Here is a 26,044-nt window from a genome sequence, read left to right on the forward strand (position 1 = left end):
AAAGCTCCAGTCCATCTTTTTATTTTTTTTGAAAAATTTCCTGACATTACAGAACTAAACTGAAATGTATTAATATTCCACTCTTACATTTCATGACAAACAGAAAACTTCATGAGCCAAAAAAGGGAAAGCTTATAAAACTAAGATATGAATCTCAGCATTTTAACAGCTGAACAGAGAAAGGAATTAAAATGCTGTAATTAAAAAAAATCATGAGTGGATGGGTAAAGCGTGTAGAAACTGAAATTTACAAACTAGTTAAAACCTGGAATCTGACTGCTTAGAAACTACACAGATGGATCATGGGGATGAACAGCAGAAGGGGTAATGAGTGAGGCCATTTGCATTGTCCTAGCTGCTTCCCATTCCACCAGTCTCCGAAGAAAGCCTGGAAAAAAGCAGAGGTGGGACATTTAATACAGACTTTGCCCAGGATACTGCATGAGCTTCAAGGATGCAACATCTCCCACCCAGCTACATCCAACAGCCCCAACCTACACCAGGTCAACTCTAGAGGGTTAAAGCTGGGCTCTACTTGGGCACTTTCAAGAGAACACGTTGGGACCTGCGAGAGCTGTTTGGGAGTCTAGCCCAAAGCTGTGGATGCTGGATGTTAGTGCTCAAGTAACAGGCTCTTGGGAGCCTGACACCATCAGCCCCCAGAAGCTGAAGGTCCTGTTGTGCTAGGTGCTGCATGACCAGGCATGTTGAGGTTTGTTCTGCAGCACTGCCTGGAGATGCACGGAGACCATGTGGTTGAGGCAGCCTGACAAAGCACACCAAAACTGCCTCAAGAACAACTGTATTGAGTGGCCAGATACAGAATGACAAGAGACTGGGCCATGCTCCAGCAGCAGCTCCTTCCTCTGAAAGAGCAGAGATGGCACTGGATTCCAGACTCCCTGGTGACAGCAGAGGGTCCCTGACAGCCTTCCCCAAGAGTAAGCTATCTTGCAGGATTGAACCCTGGGCACATGTTAAGGTCGCCAGGGAGTCAAACTAGCCCCTGGCCCCCATCAGACTTGAACCTGCATGTGGGTTTGATTTGCCTTAGAGGGAATCAAGAAAGGAACATCTGGAGGGAGATTAGCACCACTGGATTAAGTCCCTCCCCCATAGAGGTGCTTGAGGGGGGTAGCATTAGCCAACTGCATCCCTGGGCCACTGGTGAGCACTTTCCAGCTAGGCTGATTAGCTGCAACAGGGTGACTGTAGGCTCCCTAGAAGTGGGTCCTTGAAGTTTAACATGGAATTAACAGCACAGGAGAGTTGTCCCATGTTGAGCCCTGGAAGACTAGAGTGGGGAAACTCTTCCAGCAGCCAGAAGTCCAATCTAGAAGTGATCTTGGATGTACGTCTCTGCTAGAGACCACCTCTGTACCTAGAGCATCTGCCTGCCTCTCCCTACAGCAAGTCTACAATGACACCTCCCTATTCCCCGCCCTGCAAAGACAGACCCACCGTCCCCCACTGCAGATTCTACCACCAGGTCTGAGAAGAGAAATGCACCACATTTTCCAGCCTGGCAGCTGGAGGAGCTAGAAAGGGAGGTTTACAGAGGACTTTGATGTCAGTAGGCATTTGTCAAAGTGGCAGGGGCTCAGCATCTCTGAACCATCAGGATACTTTAAGTTAGGTACCAGCCTTGGGGCACCAGGGCTTAATATTTTGGCCTTGGTCTATCAGTCATTGCAGCAGCAGCTTATTCCTGCCAAGTCTGAGCCAAACTCCACAGGGAAAAGGGGCAGACCCTCAGTTTGTCACAAGCCAGCAAAACTCCTTGACAGGTACAAGTTCCTCCCCCAGTGTCCAGGGCAAAGGTCTCCTACCACCTTTGGTCAGGGCAGGGCTTTAGTCACTGGTTTGCCATCTTTTTCAAGTCAAGTCCATGGAGGCACAAGATGTGGCCATGGAGTAAAAACCGCCACCAGGAATTACCACTTGGAGCTAGCCTGGAGTGGAACCAGCTAACTCCTCACATCCCCACCCCTTCCTGTGAGGGGCCTGGTTGCAGCATAGGTTATAACTTGACTGGCTAAAACTAAGTCAGGCAACTTACCTTGGTCTGACATGTGCCAGTCTCCAATGCTAGTACTAGTTAGTGGAGTGGCCTGGCCTGGCCAAAGAACGCAGATGGCTCCATGCCGAGAGAAGACTGGACAGTCACAGTCCCCACCTCAGGGACTAGGATTAGTCTCCCTTTCAATAAGGGGCAGCCAGGATATTCAATGCTTCAGTCCAGGCCTTGCATGCTACTGTGACAGGCTTTTGTACTTCAGGGGGTGTACAAGAGATGTGGTACTTTTTCCACATCTGTTGAAGAGAAATCTAACTGTGAAGCAGACAAAGCGGAGCTGCCCTGTCCAGTCACATCAGCATTGGGTCTTGAGGGAAGGGAAGCTCCCAGGTGTTGTTCCAAATGCTCAATACAAGTATTTCACGGACAGGTTGCTAGTCTCCAGGGACAGGCCCTTAATGTAGGGGGAGAGGACCTGGACCCTGAACAGTGGCAGGGACTTGCTAGGCTGCTCTGGTGGAGACCCACCCAGTTTTTGGCAGGCAATTGGCACCTACAGGCTAAGGCATTTCCTTGGGGCCCTTTGGACAAGCTACTCTTCTCCCTCTGCTACATGACATCTGGAATGGAAACAAAGGGATCCCCCATGAGATTCTGGCCTCCAACTTTGATCCGATCAGCAGGGTCTCCACAAATGTGTGAAGGAACCTTGTAGTCTGACTGCTAGAAACATAACTGGAGGCTGCCTTCAAGCCAGCAGGACGGGAATCTGGTCTCTGACAGGAGAATTCAAGGCAGTTCATGTACCTGGAAAGGGCAGCTGGGAATTGCCAGCTTCCTGGGAAAGCTGTGTTAAGAGGAAGCAGCTCCCTGCACCACAGCGGGCTCAGACAGAAGCCAGGACTGAGGGCTCCAAATCTGGCCCTCTTTCACCCCAGGTGTATGACAACCCCCTGCCCAGAGGGGACCCCTTAAGGGCCAAATTTCAGAGCCCAGCACATCTGGCTGACAAACCCTTAGTCAGACCCCAAGCTCTTGCTCATGTGGGACAGAACCTCCCAGAGTTCAGTCCTGATCAGAGCAGGTCTGCTCTTCACCAGCCCTCCCACTGCCCACACAGCAGCTGAGCCTCACTTACTCAGAGTGTCTCACCTGCAACTCAAAGGCAGCACTAGCAGTTTTACAGAGGGGGGAGGTGAGGGCAAGGAGAATAAGTAACTTGCCCAAGGTCAGAGCAATTCAACAGCAGACAACAGAAGTCACCTCCACACCCCTAGTCTGCTCCCCTGCCCCTGTTTTGTTGCCTAACCTGCATTGCAGAAGCTGGACACCCAGCCTGGGACAGGGCAGCAGGAGGGAGGTGGGAGCAGCCAGACTCACAACTAAGATTCTTTCCAGCACACCATATAAAACAGACTCTACAGGCCTGAAGCTAGGTAAAGAGTGGATAATCTTTACTTAATGTGGTTACACTACATCACAGAACAGTGTAAATTACAGCTCAGAGTTAAACTACTGCAGAAATGAAAACCACCAGAGGATTTGCGCTAGTCAAGAATGACGGGCTCAGCAGGGCAGCTTGGAGATCCAGGGAGCCCATTAACTGTTCCTACCAATGGGATCAAGCCAATCCCACCTGTCTCATAGGCAGCTGCACACTGGACTCCAGACTGCCTTAATCCTTCCCCCACCCACCCACACACCCCAGTCCTATGCTAAGTTCCATTTTTAGTCACATGACAATCTAGCAGGTTCCAAGCAGCACTGGTCAGAGTCTCATGGTTGCCTCAGGGTTTAGTTTCAAAAGTGCCAGAGAACCCACTGAAAGCCAGCCTCTGAAGGGTGAAGTGTGGCAGCCCCAGGCTAACGAACAGGTGTCCTGGGCCCAGCAGAGTGGGGGGGAAGGAATTCTGCACTTTTCACTTGACAGGAGCAAGACTCACTGAACTACTGTAACAGAAGGCCAGGGGCCACTGGGTCAGCACCAGTAGTAGCCTCTCAAGAAGGAGCATAAAGACAGCCACTTTGGTCCTCCCTGCCCTGGGATAACCAATAACCTACAGAGCAGGAGGAATGCTAATGGGTCATTTCCAGTTCCAGGGAAGGCAGGTGGTGTGCACCTGCAGGGAAGGAGTATTCCAGGTCAGATCTCTATTTCAAAGAGACCAGAGATGTGCAACAGCTGTTTCCAGACTGGATCGCCCAGTGCATACAGGTATGAAATGACTCTGGGACAGTTGGTGCCTTTAGGGTCTCAAGACACAAGGCCTTTAACCCACAGCTGGTTGTGGTACTGTAGTATCTGGTATTTGACTAGAAAGGCAGGTAACCAGCCCTGAGAAGTGACTACTTGCTTTAGGCCATTGTAGTCCCTCTACAGCATGAGGAATGAAGCAGCTGTGTTTTACTTAACTTTTAGAACCCAGTACTGGTGGAGTTGGCCCTGCCTGAGCAGCAGTTTGAATGGCTCCAGCTGTACCACTCTTTTTAGCATTAGCACGATCTTGTTTGGTTTCTGTTCTGTCTGGGGTGGGGGGAATCTTGTGGCTTGAACCTCCAGGCCTCCCAGAGCCACTCTCTACTCTATGGGGGTGTGAGCAGAGCTGCTGGGGGAATTTAGGGTTGGATTCCTCTAGAACAGTGGTTTTCAATCTCGATCCGGGGTCTGCAGACAGGGTCTACTGTTCCCAAAGACATCTGCACTGCCATTCAAAATTTTAGGGGTCTGAAAATGAAATGGTTCAAAATCACTGCTCTAGACAAACTGTTTCAATGACCAATGGCAATTCAAACTATGCAGGGGTGCTTAACTGCTGACCTCACAAAGAGGTGCAGAGGATTTAGGAGTTTTAGCTCCGTGCCTTTGAATATGAGAGTATCTTCCTCATGGTACTGATTAGGAGTCTAAGGCAGTCTAGGAATCTCTCTGTGGCCATGTTAATCCAGCACAGGGGCAGGGATTCACATTTGCTCTCATTGCTCAACTCTGAGCATTGTGTGAGTCTGGCCAGAGGTCAAGGGGCATGCTGACAATTGTCAGGTGCACAGTTGATTTGTCCCTATCACATGGGGAAGTAGTTGCTGGTCCCCCTCTCCATTCCAGCACACATCAGCTAGCCGAGCAGATACTCTGTGGCAACTTTATTACAAGTACAGACATCAAAGAGACAGGCTTGGCTGAACAGCCTCTTCAGCAACTTAACCAAAATGCAGTTAATTGAGAATTTTATTCATTAAACAGACCCTCCTATCACATTTTCTTCATGTAGCAATGCAAACAAGCTACTAAAAGCAACAGCTACAACTACATAAAAATGAAGGAATTAAACAGATCACTAGACTCCAGGACTTGTTAGGATACTTGTTAAATTGTCTCAACCTACTGAAGGTCACCAGCAAAAAAACAACTCCATTCTAAGAAATCACAAGCTCACTTTTTTTGAAGTAAAAAAATTCTTCCAAGGCTCCTCTACGGAATCCCCAGGCTGACACCAATCTGCTGTTCCTTTACGGCCACAAGCAGACACTCAATAAGGAGAGAATCTCTGTTTTTCCGTTTTCAGTTTGTTAGTAACACATGGCACAGCTGAGGTGGTGGAGGCACCCTTAGCAGCAGACACAACATTTAGAGCCAGGAGAGGGACGGGTTTCATGCCAAGCAGACTGGAGACACAAGGGGCGGTCGGAAGAGGGTTGGGGAGGCTGGAGGGTGCGTCGGAGACCCCTGCTGTCGCAAGCGAGGGGGTGGTGGTGGAGGAGGAAGAAGAAGGGGTGGAGGGTTGAGAGAGGTTGATGCTGAGGTGATCGGGGATCGTGACGGAGGCTGTCTGGGAGGAGGGTTTAGCGCTTTCTAAACTGTAACAGAGGAAAAAGGAACAAAAAAAGGGTGGGTGGGTGGATGGGAACACCACAAAAAAAGCACAGGAGACAAACAGCTTAAATAGCATGACCCTAGCCTGGAAACGCGAGGCACCCACTCAGGGTTCTAGCTAAAGCAGCTCAGTCTCCTCTACAGCCTTGGAGCATCCAGCACAGCTAGCGCCCGGCTAAAAGTTAAGTCTAAAACGCAAGTGTGAGTCTAAGTGACTTGTACTGTACTCAAGGCAGGAGAAAAGTCAACTGGTTTAAAACTGAAAGATGCAGAGCAAGCCCTGTACACTAAGCCACTTCCCATGATAACTAGAAATATTCTCTGGTTCGGCCAGTTATTGGCTTGATGCAGGTATCATTGGGCCATAGGATTTTGCCCAGTCTATGCAGGCAATTAAATTAGCTGATCCCAGTGGTCCCTTTTGGCCTTAAGAGCTAGTTAAAGTAATTGAAATACTAGAATCTTACATCTGGACAGATGTAGCTTCTAGGAGCTGGGATCATGTTGAATCCTTTTCTAGTAAGGCCTCAGAAGTATTCTGAAAACTTCAATTAAGTCTACAATCAATGATTTACAGCTTAGGTTCAAAATACAATGCACTCTTCAGAAGGCATCATCATTTTAAGAAAATTGGGAATCTCAACAGAAGTGGCCTAAAGGCTTTTTTTTGATTGACTGAGCAACAGAAAAAGCTAGCAAGAAAATCAAGTCAGCCTTTTTCCTTTCACAGAAAACCAGTGGAAATCAATCCCACCTCTAAATGGTCTGGCATCAACATTAAGCACAGCACTCTGTACTGACCACCTTTAAAACCCAATGTTCAATCTAAAACTGACCTACAGAAACGGCTATGGGAAGGGAATTATGTCTGCATTTGCCAGTAGGCTCCAGCAAAGCCAGTTTTGCTGTTTTGGATTTGGTGAGTTCTCATCTGAGACAGCTGACACCCTGCAAGGTTTTCAGAAGCACTGCAACAGAGCAGGCTTCCCAGCCGAGACTTGCTCCCGTGGCAGACAGACAAAAGCCACGTGTTTTTGGCTCATTAGAATTTTTCAGTTCAAGATGCAAAGAAACCAGAGTATGCCTGAAAAGGAAAGACACCTTATAGGCCACTCACTAACTACACACAAATCTTTAACTAGTTAAAGTCCTGAGAACCGAAGTCTAATCACCATTAAAGACACAGCCTTAGAACTGCTTGCTTTAATAAGCTTTAAGATCTGTAATCCTGTTTTGCCAATTGACTAACTTGAGTCCTACATTACCAAAAAGAGTGGATTTTACTGATGCTCAGACCTCAGGTCAAATCCATCCCTGGCCCAACCAGAGTGGGATCAATTAAACACACTGTTCACTGGGGCATCTGCAACTGTACCACAGCTCACGGCAACAAGTGCTGCTTCCCTAAGGAACCTGAATGCCCCTAGCTCTTGTGCAGCCTGGCAATCTAAGTCAGCCTGGACACAGAGCAAAATATTGGCCCTGCTGAAGTCAGTGAAAAGACTCCCATTGACTTCGAGAGGTGGGAGGTCACACTATAGGTAGGGGTTAGTACTGGGGTATTTAAGTCCTGGACCTTTGTTCTCAAGCAAAAAAGCCACACAAGCTACCAATCAATGTAAAGAAGCAGCTGCTAAATCTCCTCCAAAAGGAAAGGTCTGGTGGGGCAGGGAACCATTTCAAACAGGGTCTGAACACCTAGTTCCTATAGGAGAGGATCCTATTCCATGCCAGAGTTCTAGCAAGTAGAAGCTGGGGCCAGAGATAAAGCTGTGCCATGTGTTACTGTGGTTGACTAAAACAAGAGTGCCCAAAAGACAGTCTATGGAAGCCTGGCAGGGGGCAGTGTCTGAATTTAGCATTGCCAGAGCTCACTGTTTCAGCCTGTAAGTCAGAGCTAGGCCCTAGACCTATGTAGCTACAGATCCTAGGCTCGAGCCTGGCTCTTAGTTTGCAGCATAATACAGCTGCAGGAGGCTGCATGGGAGGGAGGAAATCTAGGACACATGTGCCCAGCTGCTCTGCCCTAGGTTTTTAATTAGGAAGTCTGAGTTCTCCATTAAGCTAATGCTTTAGAGAGCTGCAGAGGGCCAAGTGCCAGCTCAGCTCTTTGAGGAAGCCTGTGGAAACCTGCAGCAGTCATATGCTGCAGTGAGTGCTGCCACCTGACAACTGCAGACCTCAGCAGCAGCTCAAAGCTAGTGTGGTTACAGATGGCAGCTCAGGGAGTGAAGCATTAGCAGGAAAGTTCCTAATGCACAGGCCTCTCCCAGTAGCCATCAGCACAATAAGGAGCTGTGCAGTGATCTCAAACTGAAGAAAATACCACAGCAGCAGCAGCACTGGTTCCTTTGTTCTTCTTTTAAAGCGGCTAGCCAAGAACTGCTGCTAATGAGTGTGAACAGCTCAGGACAGCTCCCCATAACAGATTTCCTTGACCAGCTCATTACCAAGCTGACTCAATACATTAGCACAATAAAATGTATGATCAGACTAATCAGTTCTACGCTTGCCACAAGACACAGGAGGCATCTTCCTGTATCTCCAGCTACTTGGTCCTCCCCTAAGTATATCCCAGCCTGGCTTATGGGAAGGAATAACTGGGCCTGTTAGGACAACATTAGCCAAGCTGGGTTAATCTGATATTTTCCTGAAGCTGTTGGAGCCCTAAGCCTTCCACATTCTAGAAGAAAATTTTATCATGGGAAGCAAGACAGCTGGATTCTCCAGCAGTTACAGGGGAGGAAGGAATGGTGCACCAGAAAAGTCAGTGATGTAAGTACTTGTATTACTTACACCCTCAGCAATACAAGGAGGGGTACTGATCCTGAGAGCTACAATCCAGGCAGGTTAGCAGACAAGATATTGACACTGCCCTAGTTCAGAATGCTTTAGTCATGCTGCTCCACCCCCACATGCACTTAAACAACCTGCCATTCAGAGACTTACCTGACATTAATTAGATACTGGGCCAGGCTAATGCTGGCTGCAGATCCAGTTATGGTAACCTGCCTGTCAGTAGATCCTTCCACTGGATTGGCAATCTTGATCTGCGCCCCAGACATCTGGCGGATCTCATTGATTTTGGCGCCTTGACGCCCAATGATGCAGCCAATCAACTAAGGGAGAAAGTGTTTCTAGTTACAAATTAGATCAGCTGAGAGTAAGGTTTAACATCCTTATATCTTCAGTAAGAAGCCTGAGGATACCCTCCTTCCCCCTCCTCCACCCTCCAGTGGGCATAACTCTCACCATCTTACAGATAAGACAGGCAGTGAGGTAAGTCCCCCCACCCCCGAACCACAAATCCCAATTCCCAGGCTCCTGCTTTAGCTATTAGTCACATGTGAGAGTTTGACATTTATCTGTTTTGCCAACCGCTCCTGTCCTTGGTGTGTTAATTGTGAAGCTGTACAAAGTGCTATTTTTTAGTCTTGCAGCCACAAAAGCCATTTAATAGCACCCCTGCTTTGGGGCTAGACTAAGGAATAACCACTCTGGAGAGAAGATTATACTCTGCAAGAGAAAGGTGTAATGGACTCCAATTAGTAACAGTTTCAACTAGCTGTTCCCTGCATACACAGCAGTTACACTGTATGCATCCCCCTGCAGAGATCACCATTCTTGTGTTACCTTAGAGAATGGGTGCCGGACCCTCAAGGGACATAGGTTAGACACCAGGGGATGCCTGGGATGCAGGGGCAGCTGGAGCAGAGGTATCATCTGTGTCTTTAGACATGATACCTCCCTCCTACTAACCTGAGGGCTGTGGAACAACCTGTATCAAGAGAATGTTAGAAGCACTGATGTCAGAGGCCTGTTTATTTTGTTTGCGGTTTTGTACAGCTGGCCAGGGTAAGTGCTAGGAAATGCACAGCCATGCACACTCCACTTCTAATGGAAGATTCTGCAAGACAGCTCTGGGGAATGGAAGCCATTTGCTTTCAGATCCCAGCATGGATCCTGACCTGCTCTGCCAGCTGCAGATCCCCAAGATGCTGCCTGTGGGATACTTACATCATTTGGAATGGTGAGTTCATGAGAAGTAGTTTGAGCAGATGCATCCAAACCTGCTAAAAGACAGGAAGAGACCAGGACACGGTTAAGACAAGGCAGTGGGGTGTCCTGGTGCAGAACAGACACCTGACCAGTCAAGCCAGCATTTCCTGCTGGTATCATTGCTACCTTGAAGCCGGTTTAACAGGAAGGGAAGAGCAAGCTGTAAGAAGTTACTCCAACCCTATCCCCACAAACAGTCCCCAAGATGTACCACCACAGATCTTCCTTCCGATCAGGACACTCACAGAGCAGCACACTAGCTGCATGGGCTCCAGTCAGTTATGTGGCTCCCATGCCTGCTGGAACCAGACCTCCCTCAACTGCCAGCTTTGGAAGTGCAATGCAGCCCCTCCCCAGGACAGCACAGCAGGGTGATGCTACTCCAGCTAGCTGGGTGCTTGATGTGGAGTCAGTCTGGTGACAGATGGGGCAAAGCACACTCTTGCCAAATCTCACCCTCAAAAGGCCCCTCCCTACATGCCCCCATTTCCAATAAGGCTAAAGGAAGAGTCCGTCCAAACCAGTTGACTGCCAGCTGTGGCCATCACTAACCCCCTGCAAGCTCTTCTCCCCATTAGGGTCTTGCTTTTATATCCTGTGTTGAAATAAGTAAGGGCTTGAGGCCTCCAGACGTAAGGGATCACAGTGACTGCCAGAAAAGCAAACCCTCCTCTCCCCACCATGGCCACTACAGCATGAAGGAGAGGTGCACCACCAGGAGTGGTTTGAAGCATCAGGATCTGCCACCAGAGATGGGGGGTGAAAAACTAGTGACCTGATCCAGTCTAGCAACAAATTATGGAAATTTTCCTCCTGAGGAGGAAAAGGTTAGGAGTCACCACAAGCCCACAGCTTTCTAGAGGGTGGGTTAGCCAGACACTGATCATTCCAGGAAGTTCTGGTCTGTTGGAGAGATTCCAGCTGGCCTTCTGCTGTGTCAGGAGGGGAAGAACAAAGTGCTATCAGGCCAGTCAGTTATCTATATCCCTTCCCAAACTCCTTTAGCCCCGTGTACGTTGCTGATAACTTTTCCCCAAAGGCAAACGAGACTGACCAGTATTAATACACAATAGAATACTACAGATTTTGTTTTTTAATCATTACCCCAATAGCCTTTCACCTCTGGAGAGCTGGATTCAATGCCTGTTAAGATACAAGTGACAATGAGTTTGGTGGTCTCAGCCTAAAGCCTTAATGGACATCTTAGCCATATTACAAACGACACGTTCGGTACAATCAGCAGTTGACTGCTCAGGACTGGAATAGCCAGAGGGGAGAGGGTGTTGCAGCAGGTCAGAAGTGAGGTGCACTGGCAGAGCTGCAGAGGATGGGGTGAAGGAAGCAGCATGAAGGCCCTGCCTGTTTTATGCCCATCTAGCACTCAAGCTGCCCCACTCAATCATAGGGTCAACCTGAGATGTTTGGCAGAATGGTTACCTGGTTTGGACACACTAAGACACTAATGAAGATTAAACCATGAGGTTGCATTACAGCGAGGCCAAGCGGTGACTCGTGGGCTGTGCTTAGGCCTGTGCTAGCGTACGGAAGAAATAGTGAATTTCCATACCACTGAATCCAGTGTTGCCATGAGACATTGGAAAGTGAGACTGTTGCATTGCCAACTGGTGCAGCTTGGTCAGCTAGAGGGAGAGAAAGAAAAGGCAGGTGTCAGGCATTTCACAGATTCAACCTGTCCAGGAGTCAGTACACATGAAACAGAAAACAGACATGGAGTCACCCAAGAGGCCCACCCCCTTGGAGGCAGAGAAGCTGGGTAAGCAATGCTTTCCCTGTGCAGAGATGGGCATGGAAGGGAGGAGGAATGCACTGCAGGTGCAAAAGCCAACACCCAGTCCCAAGTGCCCTGGTTAATTGAGGACAGCTGCAGTAGTTACAACAGGAACGCTCCAGAGACAAGCACAAACAGGTGAGATAAACAGACAGGACTGCAGTGGTGCTTCACACCATGCAGGGGTCTGTCAAGCATTTGGAAGGTAGAAGTATGTTATGAAGGGAGACCAGGATAGAGTCAGTGTTTAGCCTCCATATCCTCCCCATCCCCTGATCACTAATTCCTAGTCCAGCTGTTTCTAGCCACCTCTTCCCTGCCCTAGCCCCTCCCAGCTCTAAAATATGCCATGAGCAGAGATCAGCCTCATTAACCCCGCCTCTAGAAAGTCAGGAGCACATCCACCTAACTCTGCACCTAAGCGATAAGGAAGAGTGACAGGTAGAAGGGAGATGCTCACACAGCAAGTTAGGACACCAGGACAGCTAGAGTATAACAGCTTCATTGCTCTGCTAAAAAGGGGTGTTTTACTTCAGGTCCAGCATTAGCCAGTCCTCCACCTGGAGAGTCATCACCCCCACCCTGCAGCCACCCCAGCAGAAAGGATGGATAGCTTGATGCATTTAGCATCATGTGGAGACAGTTGCCACTCCCCCTGACCAGCTTGTTACACCAAGTGTCCCATGCCCTGTCCTGAGAACCACAATGACAGTATACCATGCTGTTTGTTTTGTTTTGATTTCTCTTTACGGGCTTTGCTCTGTGCCAAATTAGAGAAGGGGAGAGCTGGAGCTTGTGTGAAGCACCAAGCTCAGGGTGTCTGTGTGTATGTGTCACACGCTGGGAGGAAAGGGGGGATAGATTTTAGATTAGTTTGAAATGGACTGAAGGACGTGCAAATAATTTGAGGGTTTTTTGGTTTAAAGATCAGATTTTATTTCAGACCGAGCTGACTGCTAGCATTGAGAAAGCACGGAAAAATTTTGGAAGGGAGAAGGGGTGGATTTGAAGACAAGAAGTGTAAACAAAACTTACATCTGGCTGTGGAATGGCATACTGTCCTTGAATGGTATAGGCCTACAAAAGGAGGAAAACAGTCCTATTAAAAACCATCGGACAGCCACCCAGTGACAGACAGATTTCAACTAGCCAGGAAGCCAGAAAGCCAAAGTGGAGAATTCTTGAGGGGGGAGGTGGCAAAGGGGACATAATGATGCAACAGGCAGGGGCTGTTACTTGAATTGGCCGTATGTGGAATAAGGAGAGGGAGATGATCTGGTGTGTTGCCCCCCTCCCCAAGAAGAGTCAGACATGAGAATAAGGGTTGGTTTCTTGGTGAAGATGTAGAGAGTGTAGTGGAGAGTCAGACAGTGCTTCTAACCCTCCTGCCCTGCACATACACCCCCACAGAAGGGAAAGCTTTATTCCCTTCAATAGCCATGACTCTGAAGGGATTTTTTGGAAAAAACTCCATTCACCCCGCTTTCAATTCGCACTACTCCACACACCTAAAAACAGCACTGGATACACTACAGCTGAAGGTAATACTAATGCTAACTGATGCAAAAGGCAATCAGGAGAATGAGGCAAGAGGCTGACCTGCTGGTTCCATGTATTTTTAGATTAAGGGGGAAGAAAACCAGAGTTCAGATTCCTACTGAAGCTACCCACAGAGGGTCAGTCACTGAGCAGGGACTGGTTGGCTAAAGGGAGGACTTCTCACTTCCATGTCACTGCAAGAAAAAGCAGCCCAGGCTGGAACTGACCACGCTGTTACCATGCACTGGCTGCTGGGTGGCCTGTGTGGAGAGGCCGGTGGCCTTAATCCAGGTCCCAGTGGACAGAGTCCACAGCACAAAAAAGCCACTGCAATTTTTGCCACCCTTGTTGGCAGTCTCAGAGAGGCCAAGGATTGAATGGGCCATGGAGACTGAACTCCCCTCTCACCTCTTGAGGTGGTCCCTCCAGGTCAGAGTTGAGGCACATTGATGGGGCGGTGTGGGGGTAGCTTGCACTGCCGCTGCTGTACCTGTCCTGTGGATAAATTAGAGGACTTCAGTCTCCAGGGCTGTCAATCCAAAACCTTCCGCTAATACGAAATTCACACAGAAATTACTCTGGTTTAGAGGGCTGACCCTGTGCTAGACAAACTCACGGTTCACTCTGAGCTGCAGGTTAAGCATCACTGCCACCAAAAAGCACGAACACCACCACGGAGCTTGCCAGGGAGCCAGTCCGAATGTTAGTCTGGCGCTGGGTGCGCATGGTGGAGCCAGGGGAAGAATGCAGCCACAAACGAGCCTGCTCCTCACTGCTCTAGTGGCAGGGCACTCGCATGCCGCAAGGCTAACCGCAAATACAGTCCTCTGTTTGCAAGAGCCAAAGAACTGGGCCACAATACCTTCCAATCACCTCCCACAGGCCATTCCACTGGCAGATAGCTGCCTAACCAGGTGCCAAAGCCTTGGAGAGTAGGGAACTGAATGGGGGATGGAGAGGAAAGGGAAGGGACCAAAGCGAGGAACAAGAACATGACAGAACTGCTCCCAAACTCAGACTGTTGGGGGGAACAGCAGGCTATCCCAACACATGGCATATTCTCATGTAGCTCTGGTTCTAGGGAAGAGCTCCTGTCTTACTATGCAGCTGCTACCTGTTACTTCGCTGTATTTACTTACAGGCACCACTATCTCCTATCTGTATAAGCCTCATGCAAGAAAGCCCCAGGCCTTATGGACGGGGTTTTTTTATTTAAACTATGTAACTGCTACAGGCTCTGGTACTGTATTTGCTTTATAGAACCCTTTCCAGTGTGGAGGCGCTGACTGTGTTGAAGTGCAATCCTTCAAGTATTACAATCCCAGCAACCTCCACCGTATTCTCAGGAAGTGGGATTCTGGGGCTTCCCAAGGCCACATCCACCCTGACCACTCACAATTGTCTGCCTGAACTGGTGGCCAAAGTACTCAAATGGAATTATCTGCAGGACAAGTTTGAAACAGCAAAGTGACTGAAATCACAGAATCTGCCTGAATGGGATTCTTCCAAGCATGGTTTTGAAATGTCTGATGTTAGAGATAAGAGGTGTGTCACCACCCTGTCTTGTTAGAAGGCCTGTGTTACTGGCAGCCACAACAATGCCCTGCTTCATAGCCATAGCGAGCACTCAACTATACGGTCACATGCCTGGCACAGTATGCCTAATACATGACATGTTTTAACTACCATCCACATGAGTCCCTGGAGGCATGGTGCTCAAGTTGGTGATGTGCCCTCCACAGTCAACTTGTTACAGAAATGGCTAAGACACCAGTGGTCTTGCTTGTTTCAGAATTGGACACCTGCATAATCTGGTGGAGCTGGGAAGATCCTTCCTCCTCCCTGGTTCTATTACGAAGTCTGACTTATCCCTCATTCCCCAATGGGCGGTCGGAAATATTAATGCTTCATTCTGCTGGATATCAAGGCTTGCCACCCAGCTAACACCAAATTTCAAACAATACCCCCAACAGAAGAGGTAAATCTTGTATTTACAAGTTCAAGCTGTGGCAGTTTGTCTGAATGCCACATACAGGATTTGGACTGGCTACTCCGGCACCAAGCTTAAAAACTGTTTCCCCTGAACCTCGTTGCCCCTTCTACAATAACCCCTTCTGCTCCTCAGTGTCCAACTCCTACTGGAAGCTAAGAGGCTGCTGAATGTTCAGAGCAGCCTCCAGAAGAATCCAACCAAAGCAGCAGAAGTAGCTCTATATTGGCCAGGTAGGCAGCGTGGCTGACAAGCATGCACAGAGTGGGCTGATGTGTGCTGGCAATGTTGCAACTTGGTAGGTCACCGTCTCTCCCGCACCCTATGCTCAGCAAGTAGAGGAAGGGCCTTACCTGACCGCCTGCAAAGATGACCGGAGAGCTGGATGGCTTGGGTCGGTATGGGATGGTAACACCCTTCGGGGGAGACTGGGTTACAGGAGAGTCGAAGAGGAAAGAGATTAGACTCCAGAGAAACTCACTGGTACTCACAGCTAAGGACTTTCCCAAATGCTTAAACATGAAGCCTCTACTTTCTACTCCTACACTTTAAGGAAATGCCGTGATCAGGAGTTTTAGAAACCAGCCTGCTAGGAGTTGGAATGGTCTAAAAGTCCTGTCAGTGCCTCAGGCGGTTCAGTTTCTGGGTAAGAGCTGCTAGTTACAAACAGCAATTCACTTCTCCCTCCTTACTGCCCTGGTGCCTATGTCATGACACCCAGCCAGCGCAGAGGAGAAGCTGCAACAGGAATATCCCAGTGTCAGAGTCAGCCACGGTATTAGGCACTAGCCTGGTGAGTAAAAAGTTCTGGTTGATGCGGTGAAGCCATGATGATTGCTTTGTGGTGCCACCTGTCTGACTGGCACAGTCAGGCAAAAGCCAAGGACTCCTAAACGACCAGCTTCTTGACAAGCTCATCTTAACCTTGGTATGGGCAAGTCTGTCCTAACTGAATGCTTCTGTGTTTCACTTTGAAAGCCACAGACTGACCCTAAACCAATATGTGATTCCTCTCCTGTCCCTGCAAGGCCCCAGACGCCATTTCAAGCAGGACTAGTTTCTCTGCAGTCAGGGAGGAGTCCAACTTGGTTCACATTTAATAAGGTTGTCAGCCAGAGTCCAAATATAAGGCTAATGGCATCTAGCTTGCCCTTTCCTAGAAAGCATGAGGGGCAAGAGACATGGAATAGGCATTTCAGGTGCCTCTTTGCCAACCTGTCTGCCTCCCCCAAAGGAAGCTAGCAGCTCATCCTTGCAGCTCACCTCCAGCATGACCACACAGATCTGTTTGACGCACTCGATGATGGACTGTGGTATCCCAGCAATGGTGATAGCTCTCTCAGTTGAGTTGGGCAGCATGTCTCCTGCCACTTGGACCTGCGCCCCTGTGCTCTTAAAGTTTAAAGATTAAAAATAGAAAGTCAGGCACGCCACTCTGATCTCATGGTATCCAGTAGCAGCAGCCACCCCATGCTTTCAGTTCTACCCTCCCCCACACAGCCTCATTAAAGTGGTTTAGTCCTGGCTGGAATACTTCAGCCATCAGAACCCCAGGGCCAAGACAAACCTAAAGCTAAACTTTGCCTTGATGTGCAAGTTGAGTCTGTCTATGAGCAGTGAAGCTGAACTGAATTAACTCTTTGGTGTCTGTGACCTGGCAGTTTACAGCATTAGGTGGCACATGCATGCTTGACAACCTTAATCCTCACATTCCCTCGGCCCCATTCTGCAGGGGGGGGAAGTGGACGCACAGACAGGTTAAACTAGTTAGTCATTCATCAAGCAAGTGGCAGATCTCAGAACTGAAACCTAGGAGTCCTGCATCCCACTCCCCTGCACCAACTAGGCCAACTCCCCCTCCCACGGCTTTAGAAAGGAGGGTTCAAGTAATCAGGCTGGGACTGGGGTGCATAAGCAGAGCTGGGGAGGAGGGGAGGGGAGATCTTTAACCACACCTGACTCCACTATGCCTGGCTCCAGTCACTGTATTGGAGTCAGTTTCACAAGCACTAAAAATAAGGTGCTTTTCAAGACAGGATGATGCCAAGTCTCTACTATGTAGTATTCAACCCAGCACTTATGGCATGGGGAGGGTGGAGCGAAAAGATGCCTCTACAGAGAAGACTCCTGCTGTTGAACTGCAGCTACTACTGGAGTTGAACTCCTCTTCAAAGCAAGATCCAACCCACAAAAGACTAGTCAGAGTCAGACGGTGCAAACCTCTCTTATCTCCTTGATCTTGCAGCCTCCTTTTCCAATGAGGGAGCCACACTGGCTGGCAGGTACCACAAGCCTCAGGGTGACAGGAGGCCTGCTGGCAGCTGTGCTGTTGGTCATCGAGCTGCTGATGTCCTAAAAGGATAAGAAGTTACTCAGAGGGATGCCTTGGGACGGCAGCGTTTAGCAAGTTTACTAGTCTACCCAGTCTCAGTCCACCATCGGATTACACAGTACAGTGCCCTGTACTCGGAGGAGCAGGATCCCTGTACTAAAAACTAGGATCACCCATGCCTGAGGTGCAGCAGGGAAGCCATTTCACAGCAATGGTACAGTTCAAGAAACTGACACCCTATTGAAACTGCTGGGAGATGTGTAGGGAGACAGTGTAATTTAGGCTAAACTCCAGTTAGGATAGAGACCTGCCTTTGCAAGGAGCACCATGGGATCTTTAGTTACCGTTGTGAGGCACCATGTTGGGGAACTGGCAATCTCCAAACACTCCAGGTTTTCCTTGGAGGTCTCCCATCCAATACTGATCAGAGTAGATCTGGAGACTAAGGAACTTGAATGGTTTAGCCCAGGGGTCAGCAACCTTTCAGAAGCAGTGTGCTGAGTCTTCATTTGTTCACTCTGATTTAAGGTTTTGCGTGCCACTAATACATTTTAATGTTTTTAGAAGGTCTCTTTCCATAAGTCTAATATATAACTAAATATTGTTGTGTGTAAAGTAAATAAGGTTTGAGATGTTTAAAGAAGCTTCATTTAAAATTAAATTAAAATGCAGAGCCACCAGAGCCTTTTGGACTGGTGGCCAGGACCCAGGCTGTGTGAGTGCCACTGAAAATTAGCTCGCGTGCCACCTTTGGCACGTGTGCCACAGGCTGCCTACCCCTGGTTTAGCCTAACAAAACACAGGCTGAGGAGACTGGATTGTTCCATTAATATATCAGAGGGATAAACACCAGGGAGGGAGAGGAATTATTTAAGTCCAGAGCCAATATTGGCACAAGAACAAATAGGTATAAACTGGACATCAGTACGTTTAGGCTTGAAATTAAACAAAGGTTTCTAGCCATCAGAGGAGTGAAGTTCTGGAAAGAGGAGTTGGGGGAAAAAACTAACTTGCTTTTAAGACAGAAGCGGATGCGTTCATGGAGAGAGTGGTATGATGAGATTGCCTATAGTGACATCTCCAGCCACTGGAGGTGGGCCATGTGGGACATTAGGTAAGGAGTCCTCTGAGCTACTAGAGAATTCTTGACCAGGTGTCCAGCTAGTGAGGCTGGCCCACATGTGCAAGGCATAACTGATTGTCACATTTGGGGAATTTTCCCCTGGTCAGATTGGCAGAGGTCTGGGGGTTTTCCTCTGCAGCATGGGTCACTTGCTAGTTTCAACTAGAGTAAATGGTGGACTCTAACGTGAAGTTTTTACATCAAAATTTGATGACTTCAGTAATTCAGCAAGTTATGGGCCACCTACAGGACTGGGTGGGTGACCTAGGTCAGACAAGATGATCATGATGGTTGCTTCTGGCCTTGAAGTCCATGACACCCTGCTTAGTCTAACAGTATAGCCACCAAGTAGTGGCTAAAATCTATTACAACACAAACTCCACCTAACTGGGAACTCCATTCTCCTGCTCTGCATAAGGGCATCAGACAACAGGAACAACAATGACAAAGAATAAATTCATGTGCCCTTATAGCAGCTGCCAGGAAGTTTCCAAGTCAACCCTAAAGCACTCCCCTATATTAGCTGGAGATCAGGTGCTCCCACAGACCCCAATGTTCCTTAGAGGAACATCAAGAGGACTCCATACATGTATACAGAGGCACCTAGTTATTCAGATGGTTCCAATCAAGAGGTTTACAGCTTAAAAGCTACAGAGGATAGAAGAGCTTGGCTGCTATTGTGTTGTGAACCCTGCAGATAAGGATCCTAGTTCAGCAGGAAGCTACATGGAGTATGATATGGGATCAGATCGCTGGCTAGTCCAAAAACAGCCTCTGAATAGCTAACCTACCAGCTATTATATATATAACAGCTGCTGTTTGTGAACAGGAGGCAAAGAGGAGCCAGCAAGGAAAGCAGCAGTAAGGAGGCCACAGCTTTACCAGAGCTCACCCCAATCTCAGGGGTCTGAAATTAAAAAGCTCTGAAGTTCATTTCTCAGTTTGCATTACCAGAAACTCCGCAGTGGAGTTCTAGCCCTGCAATCCAGTCATCTGCTTCCTTCTCTATTAATCTGACCACTGCAGCTGCACACAACTGGCTCCTAGGATTGTCAAGTTATGTTTAATAGCAGCCACCATGTTAGAGCTGCATGTTCCCATCCTGCTGACAGTGGGACATTTCCACTGCTCAAGGGCAACAGCTCAGGCTTTGCAAAGCGAGCCTTATCCCAGGCATGGGGCCAGCGTTCTCAGGTTACTGACATGCAGCTACTGGCTGCAGGCTCATGGTTTGACTTGGGCACTGGATCTCAAAAGCGAAAGTCACATCAAGTGCAGAGCCCAGGCAAGGACACTACTCCACAAACAGAGGAGAAGAGCCTATCTGGCTGTGGAGAAACTGCTAAGCATTGACATTTGGCTTTTAAGCAGCAGCCTCCAAGCTGGCAGCCTCCCATCCTGCTGAAGGACATTTGTTCCATCAACTAGGCTAAATTCACATGAGCCATCAAAGCCTTTTGCTTCAGGGCATAGCTGTCACTAGGTGTCAGGAAGAGACCTTGCAGCCTTGTGGGACAGTACTTTACTCAGTCTACTGGAAGGGAGGAGTGTTATACCCTCTGAAATAGCTTATTGACCAGGCAGCCCACCAGATTTGATGATCACAGTACCAAATTCCGAACAGGCTCAGCATTCCCAGGACAAAGCTGGATACTTGGATGTAAAACTGCACGCTTAACAGCTGTGAATCTCCCCCCGCAATGAATGTTAGCTAGCCAGATTCTGATACAGTTCTTGGGCTCAGCCCTGGTACAGAAGGGGAGTGTCAGAGGTTCAGGCCAGCATGGTAACTCATACACAGGGCTGAAGATGCACTGCTGAAGTCTATAACCCATGCCTAAATCTGTGGCCTCAATTCATGTTGCTCATGGCTAGTGTTTCAGGCACACTGGGGCTCACTATTTCCTCCTGAGTACACCACAGACCCATACTAGGTGCAGTGGAAACAGTGCCTCATCTCCACAGCAGGCTTCTGCAACTGCATCAGTTCATGTATACAGGTGATTTTGAAGCCGATGAGGCCTGATTTTACACCCTTGTAATTCTGAACACTCATAAAAGTGACCCAATACATCAAGGCTGTTAGTTAGGGCAGCCTGTGCCAGGGGCCGAACAGGCAACCCACAGGTGATCCATGCCTCCCTCTCCCTCCATGTGCCACATAACAGGGATACATCATTCCCTATGTTGACAGTCCCTTCACCCAAACCTTAGCTACACTGCATTTGATTCAAGCAGAGTTTGCTCAAGTGTTCCAGATTTGAAATATGTTGACTGCAGTAATTCTAGCTGGCTAGAACAGTGCATCTGTATCTAAAAAGGGTTTAGCCAAAGTCTTTACTCTAGTTGGCATACAAGCAATTAGGTACTTCACTGATCATTCCCAGGACCCACTCCAGGGCTAGACACCAGTAAGTAGAAGAAACACGCACCTCTTCCAGTTTGTCAATGATCATAGCAAATGCTTTGAAGATGGCATTGGTCGGTCCAGCAAGAGTGATGATCCGTTCTGGGCAGTTCCCTTCTGAGATGTTAATGCGGGCACCACTCTGGAGGAACAAAGTGAATGTAAAGAGCAGAGATGCTACGCTAATGGGACTGACACCATGCAGCAGTTCCACTTGGGCTGGCAGGGCAGTGGATAATGTTACAACAGTCGATAACACCATGACCTGTGTGCAGTGCCTAGCACAATGAGATCCCTAAGTGCTACTACAACACAAATAATTTCTATTTCATATCATGAAATCCACCTCTCACTTTGCTCTGCTCTTTTGGGCAGCCATCTTAGTTTCTATCTGCTAGATAGAGGCTGAGATTGGTCAGAAGAACTACATTTCCCAGAAGCCTTTCAGCCCACAATGAGCTTATTGGCTGCCAATACAACCGCAACTGTTGAATCCCTGCTTAAGACTTTGTTCAGGGGCCCCCCAAGATCTGGTATTATTCCACCCAAGTTTCTCTCAACTGATTTAAAGACCAGTTTGTGGCCACCTGCTCCCCAGAACCTACCTCTTCACGCATCTTCTTTACAGATTCTCCTTTCTGTAGGGGATGACAAGAGAAAAGGAAGAGACTGTTAGTGTTACTGAACTGCATGGATAAGAATAAAGTAAAATAAGGACTAAATTTAGTCATTTACCTTCCCAATGATGCTCCCAACCTCCTGCAAAGGGGATAAAGGCACTAGTTAGTTCTTAAAGATTACAGGACATGGGTTCAGAGACAACATGGGTACAAGCTAATGGCATAAATTTTCCCTTACTGATCAAGACCAGTGTGAAGCGTAGCAACTTTTCAATAGGAGATTGTTTTAGTAAGTCTGGTAAGTCTCACTTATCTCCTAACCAACTCACTTGTGTGTCTATAGCGACTTGTGTCTCTGCAGTGATTAAAATGCTCCCTGGTTGGAAACAGAAGCTAAATTCAAACTGGACATAAAAAAATTATGCCTTAACAGTTAGGGTAATAGTCATTAGAACAGTTTGCCAAGGGTCACGAGGGATTCTCATCACCAGCAAGTTTTAAGTGGAGATTGATCTGTTCTGGGAATTATTTTGGGGAAACTCTATGGGCTATGTTATAGAAGAGGTCAGACTAAATGAGCACAATGGTCCCTTATATGGTTTTGGAATCTATGAATCTCAGTATAAAGTGGAAATAAAAAATTGACAATAAACATTCTACAGAGTGCTTGAAGTTCATCCCTCCCCAATACAAAGTGTTAATATCTTGTACCTTGTGAGTTTAACAGAACAGATGCCCCCCGCACTCTGAAGTTCTGCTAGTTTCTTTACTGATATATTGAGATCTCAAAAAACTCTGCTCCAACGGTCACAAAATATCCTTTTACCAGGAACAGACCACATGCCAAGAAGTTCCCAGCATCAAGAAGCTAATGGCTCTAATGAGCCATTTCAAAGAAACATTAGGCTGGGTTTATTTAGCATTATTTAAATTACTAGACTCTAATTGGGTTACAACAAAAAAGACCCATTCTGTATAGGAATGGATCTTCTGATCAGACAAAAAGGGTTTCCAAGACATTTGCTTACGACCCAGTTTCACCAGAGGTATAGAGAGATGATATGGCAGGTACCTTTCCATGCATAAGTAGTCGAATGGTAAGTGTGACATTTAAACCACCTTCAATAACACCGGTGTCCATCTTGAGCTGTGTTCTGACGAGTCAGGCTTTGTCAGTGGTCAAATCTTTGGTCGCTGGGGGATAGAAACTGTAACAGAAGAGAGGATGTCTCATGACATGCTTTGAGAACACCCAGTTCATCTTTTTTTTTATTATTTACAAGGAACACAAACATTTTAAGGACACACCCTTTTCTACATGGTTCACAATCTCTCTGAAGTATAGTGAGGCCACTCTGCACGATTATTCCTCTAGAGGGTTAGCTCAATCTGACAAGAGGAGTGGATAGTCTCTTAACTGAGCAGCATTGACAAGCTGTCGGAACAGATTTGAGTGTATTTACAACTGTTAATCATTTGGCACTCAACTTGCATGCATTTATTTGTATGCTAGAGACTAGTGTGTAGTAAGCTTAGCTGTTTCCCAGTGTGTTAATTCTTACATGAGATGTTTGCTTGAGCAGATCTGCTGAATCAAGTATTGTGCAACTAACCTAAACTCCCCACCCCCTGGATTCCAGAACCAAAGGTTGTAAAGAGATCAGTTGTCACTTTCCATTTCCATCTCCCTCCCACAGTGCAGGCAGTAGCTTCAGCAGATGAGGTCTGTGTCCATTCTCCTCCCTGCTTCCCTGCCCTTCAGGCTGCAGGAGTCTTTGTATATGGTTTGCCCCAGTCTAAGGACTTCTCTACACTTTGAAAAGAATTTGGATGAGGGTAGGGTATGAATTTAAAAGTGCAACAGCTACTCTAGAATAAATCCACGTGTGGACATTTTATTCCTGTTTAGTTTAATGGATTAAGCTAGGCAGGAGCAAAACCAAACACTCTAATTCTTATAACTAGCTATTCCACAATAATTTCATGGGCAAACAAGCCCTGAGGTTAACACTGATAAGCTAGTTTACATACTAGTGAGATATAACCCACTTGAAAGCCAATTTAAGCATGCCCACATAGGGCTTTGCACCAGTTAATTTAGTTGTTGGCTTAACTTTAGAATTAATTTTAGTTAACTGATGCAAGCTGCGTGCAGATGAGCCTTTAGCATGGCAAAGCAGTGAGGTGCTAAAGTTTAACTTCTAACACGGGAAGAGCTAACCCGAGCTTAACTGGCAGAGTTGTGACCTACAGTCCCAAATGAGGACTTGCCAACTGGGCTCTACAGCAGCACAGCCTTGTTTCCAGGCTAACGCTATATGAAGGAAACAGACAACAAGGAAAAAGGTTGTGTTCGCTCTCTATTATGAGCTCAATAGAGGTTTCTTGGCCCATATTTTCAAGACACCATCTATATATAAATCCCCATTACATCCCTATGTTCTAGTTGGGGAAAATTCCAAAGAACAGGATGGTCTTCAAGTCTGTGGCAGAGACAAGAACAGAACCCACTGAGGTCCTATTCTCAATCCCTTGCTGAGTCCAGATGATTAGACTTCTTCCTAGTTTATTGAGATAGTACAAGACTCATCTGGCCTTATCACCACCATTAGGAATTTAAATAATTTTTCTACCAACAAAATTAGTACATTTCTACCCAATTCACACAAACTAACATTAACATGCTTTTCACCAAGTGGTTTTTGCAATTTGTTAACTTTTTCTCCCCATAATGGTTTCTAAACAAAAAGGTTATTTTTTTGTTCATGAAATTTAGATTATCCAGCACTAAACATCTGATCAAAACAGATTTTTTTTTAAAAGACACTTTGAGTTCTCATGTTATGACTCTAGGTTTGCTAGCTACTAGGAGCTGCGATTGAGACTGCAGTCAGTAGTGATATCTCCAACCATTACTAGTGCACAGAGGAGCAAGATTCAGTGTGTAAAACCAGATTTTACTTATGGGGGGGCAGCATTTCCTCAGACCCAGAAGCCTTGAGACTTCCCCCAGAACATTTCGTTACCATTAGCCCCACTACCCCACACAAACTATAATGTAAACACCCCCACACCTCCCCCCCCCCCCGAGAAGTTATCTAAAACGGTATTGTAGGCCTACTCCTTGGGGGAGGGTATTACAAGTTGGCTTATCTTTCCCTGCACAATATATCTGAAATATGCAAGGGATTCTTTTAATTAGTAAAAACTCGAAATAAATCCTTAGTCTGAACAGCCATCTGAGCTCGTCCGATTTCAGGAGCTTTTAAGCTCTTTATTGCTTCGTCTGAGTTTCCCTACCTTAGGATTGGGCGGGGGGAGGCAGTAAAGGGGCAAAAAGCTACCTTCTAGTCCCTCTCGATATTGCGCCTCAATCTTTCTACTCCGCCCTATGGACGATTCCCCCTTCCCCGCACTGCAATGTTTGCCCCAAATGGCGATCGACGGTTATTTACTCAATCCCTCCTCTCACACCCGCCAGTTCCATTACTTGCCCCCCCGCCAGAGACGGGGGTGTTTACTCCGCTCCCTCTCTCGACTCCTGCCCCCCCCCCCATATTACGCCATACCCACATCAGCTCAGAGCGCAGCAGGGGGTCAGATCCGGAGCCGCCGCCTCGAGGAAGCGGGGCCCCGTGCCTAGCCGCGCGCACACAGGGCGAGGGGGAGGCCGCCCGCCCGCCAACCAGGCAGACTCAATCCGCCCCTCCGGGCGCCTCCCGCCCATCCCCCCCCAGCCCCGCGGCCCAGCTCTCAGGCGTCCGCCATGTGACGCAGCGTCCCCGCCGCCTCCCTTCCTCCCCGTGGCCGCGGCCTCCTCCCTTGTCCCCCGCCCCGCGGCCTGCTCCTCTCGCCGCCTCCTTCGTGCGCAACAGCAGCGCCGCCCCTCCCCCCCGCCGCACGCACACACTCGGAGTAGGCCGCACTAGGCCGCGGGCGCCTCCTCGGCCTCACGTGACAGCGGAGCCGGGCTAGGCGAGGGGGTGGGCGGGGAGCGGAGCTACGCGAGGCCGGGGATCCGGGCGGAGAAGCGCCGGCTGCCTTACCTGGCGGCGGAGTGGCCGAGCGCCCGGCCGATCGGCCGCTCCGTAGGCCCAGGGACAGGGAAGGGGGGAGCGGGAGGAGGGAGGGCGGGTGACGGGGTCTCCGGGGCGGGCGGAGGGAGGAGGGGCCCCCTCGGAGGGGGTGGGAGGAGGCGGGGGAAGGGAGAGAGCCGGGACGGGCGGGCGGGATGGCGGCGGCGGGAGGAGGGCGGAGGGGCTGCGGCTGCTGCTCCTGCTGCGGCGGCCTCGGCGGG

The 26,044-nt window shown here is 48.3% G+C and overlaps 1 protein-coding gene across 17 annotated transcripts; it reads right to left on the reverse strand.

Moving 5' to 3' along the window:
• On the reverse strand, nucleotides 1-26,044 carry PCBP2 (poly(rC) binding protein 2). Of its 17 annotated transcripts, none has more exons than XM_050925947.1 (15): nucleotides 25,794-26,021; nucleotides 22,820-22,955; nucleotides 21,863-21,886; nucleotides 21,733-21,765; nucleotides 21,153-21,269; nucleotides 17,486-17,617; nucleotides 16,529-16,657; nucleotides 15,619-15,693; nucleotides 13,684-13,770; nucleotides 12,772-12,813; nucleotides 11,515-11,587; nucleotides 11,052-11,090; nucleotides 9,906-9,958; nucleotides 8,838-9,007; nucleotides 1-388 (listed from the first exon to the last, which is right to left on the reverse strand). In XM_050925947.1, the coding sequence occupies exons 2-15, from the start codon at nucleotides 22,886-22,888 to the stop codon at nucleotides 352-354; spliced, it is 1,080 nt and encodes a 359-aa protein (XP_050781904.1). In that variant the 5' UTR covers nucleotides 22,889-22,955; nucleotides 25,794-26,021; the 3' UTR covers nucleotides 1-351. The 17 variants fall into 17 exon arrangements, with proteins under 17 accessions (XP_050781904.1, XP_050781903.1, XP_050781914.1 ...); XM_050925946.1 differs by having other exon boundaries at nucleotides 9,906-9,961; XM_050925963.1 differs by lacking the exon at nucleotides 1-388 and adding an exon at nucleotides 5,226-5,872 and having other exon boundaries at nucleotides 9,906-9,961; nucleotides 25,794-26,044.

The sequence above is a fragment of the Gopherus flavomarginatus genome, chromosome 16 (genome assembly GCF_025201925.1).
Source record: "Gopherus flavomarginatus isolate rGopFla2 chromosome 16, rGopFla2.mat.asm, whole genome shotgun sequence".
NCBI lineage: Eukaryota > Metazoa > Chordata > Testudines > Testudinidae > Gopherus > Gopherus flavomarginatus.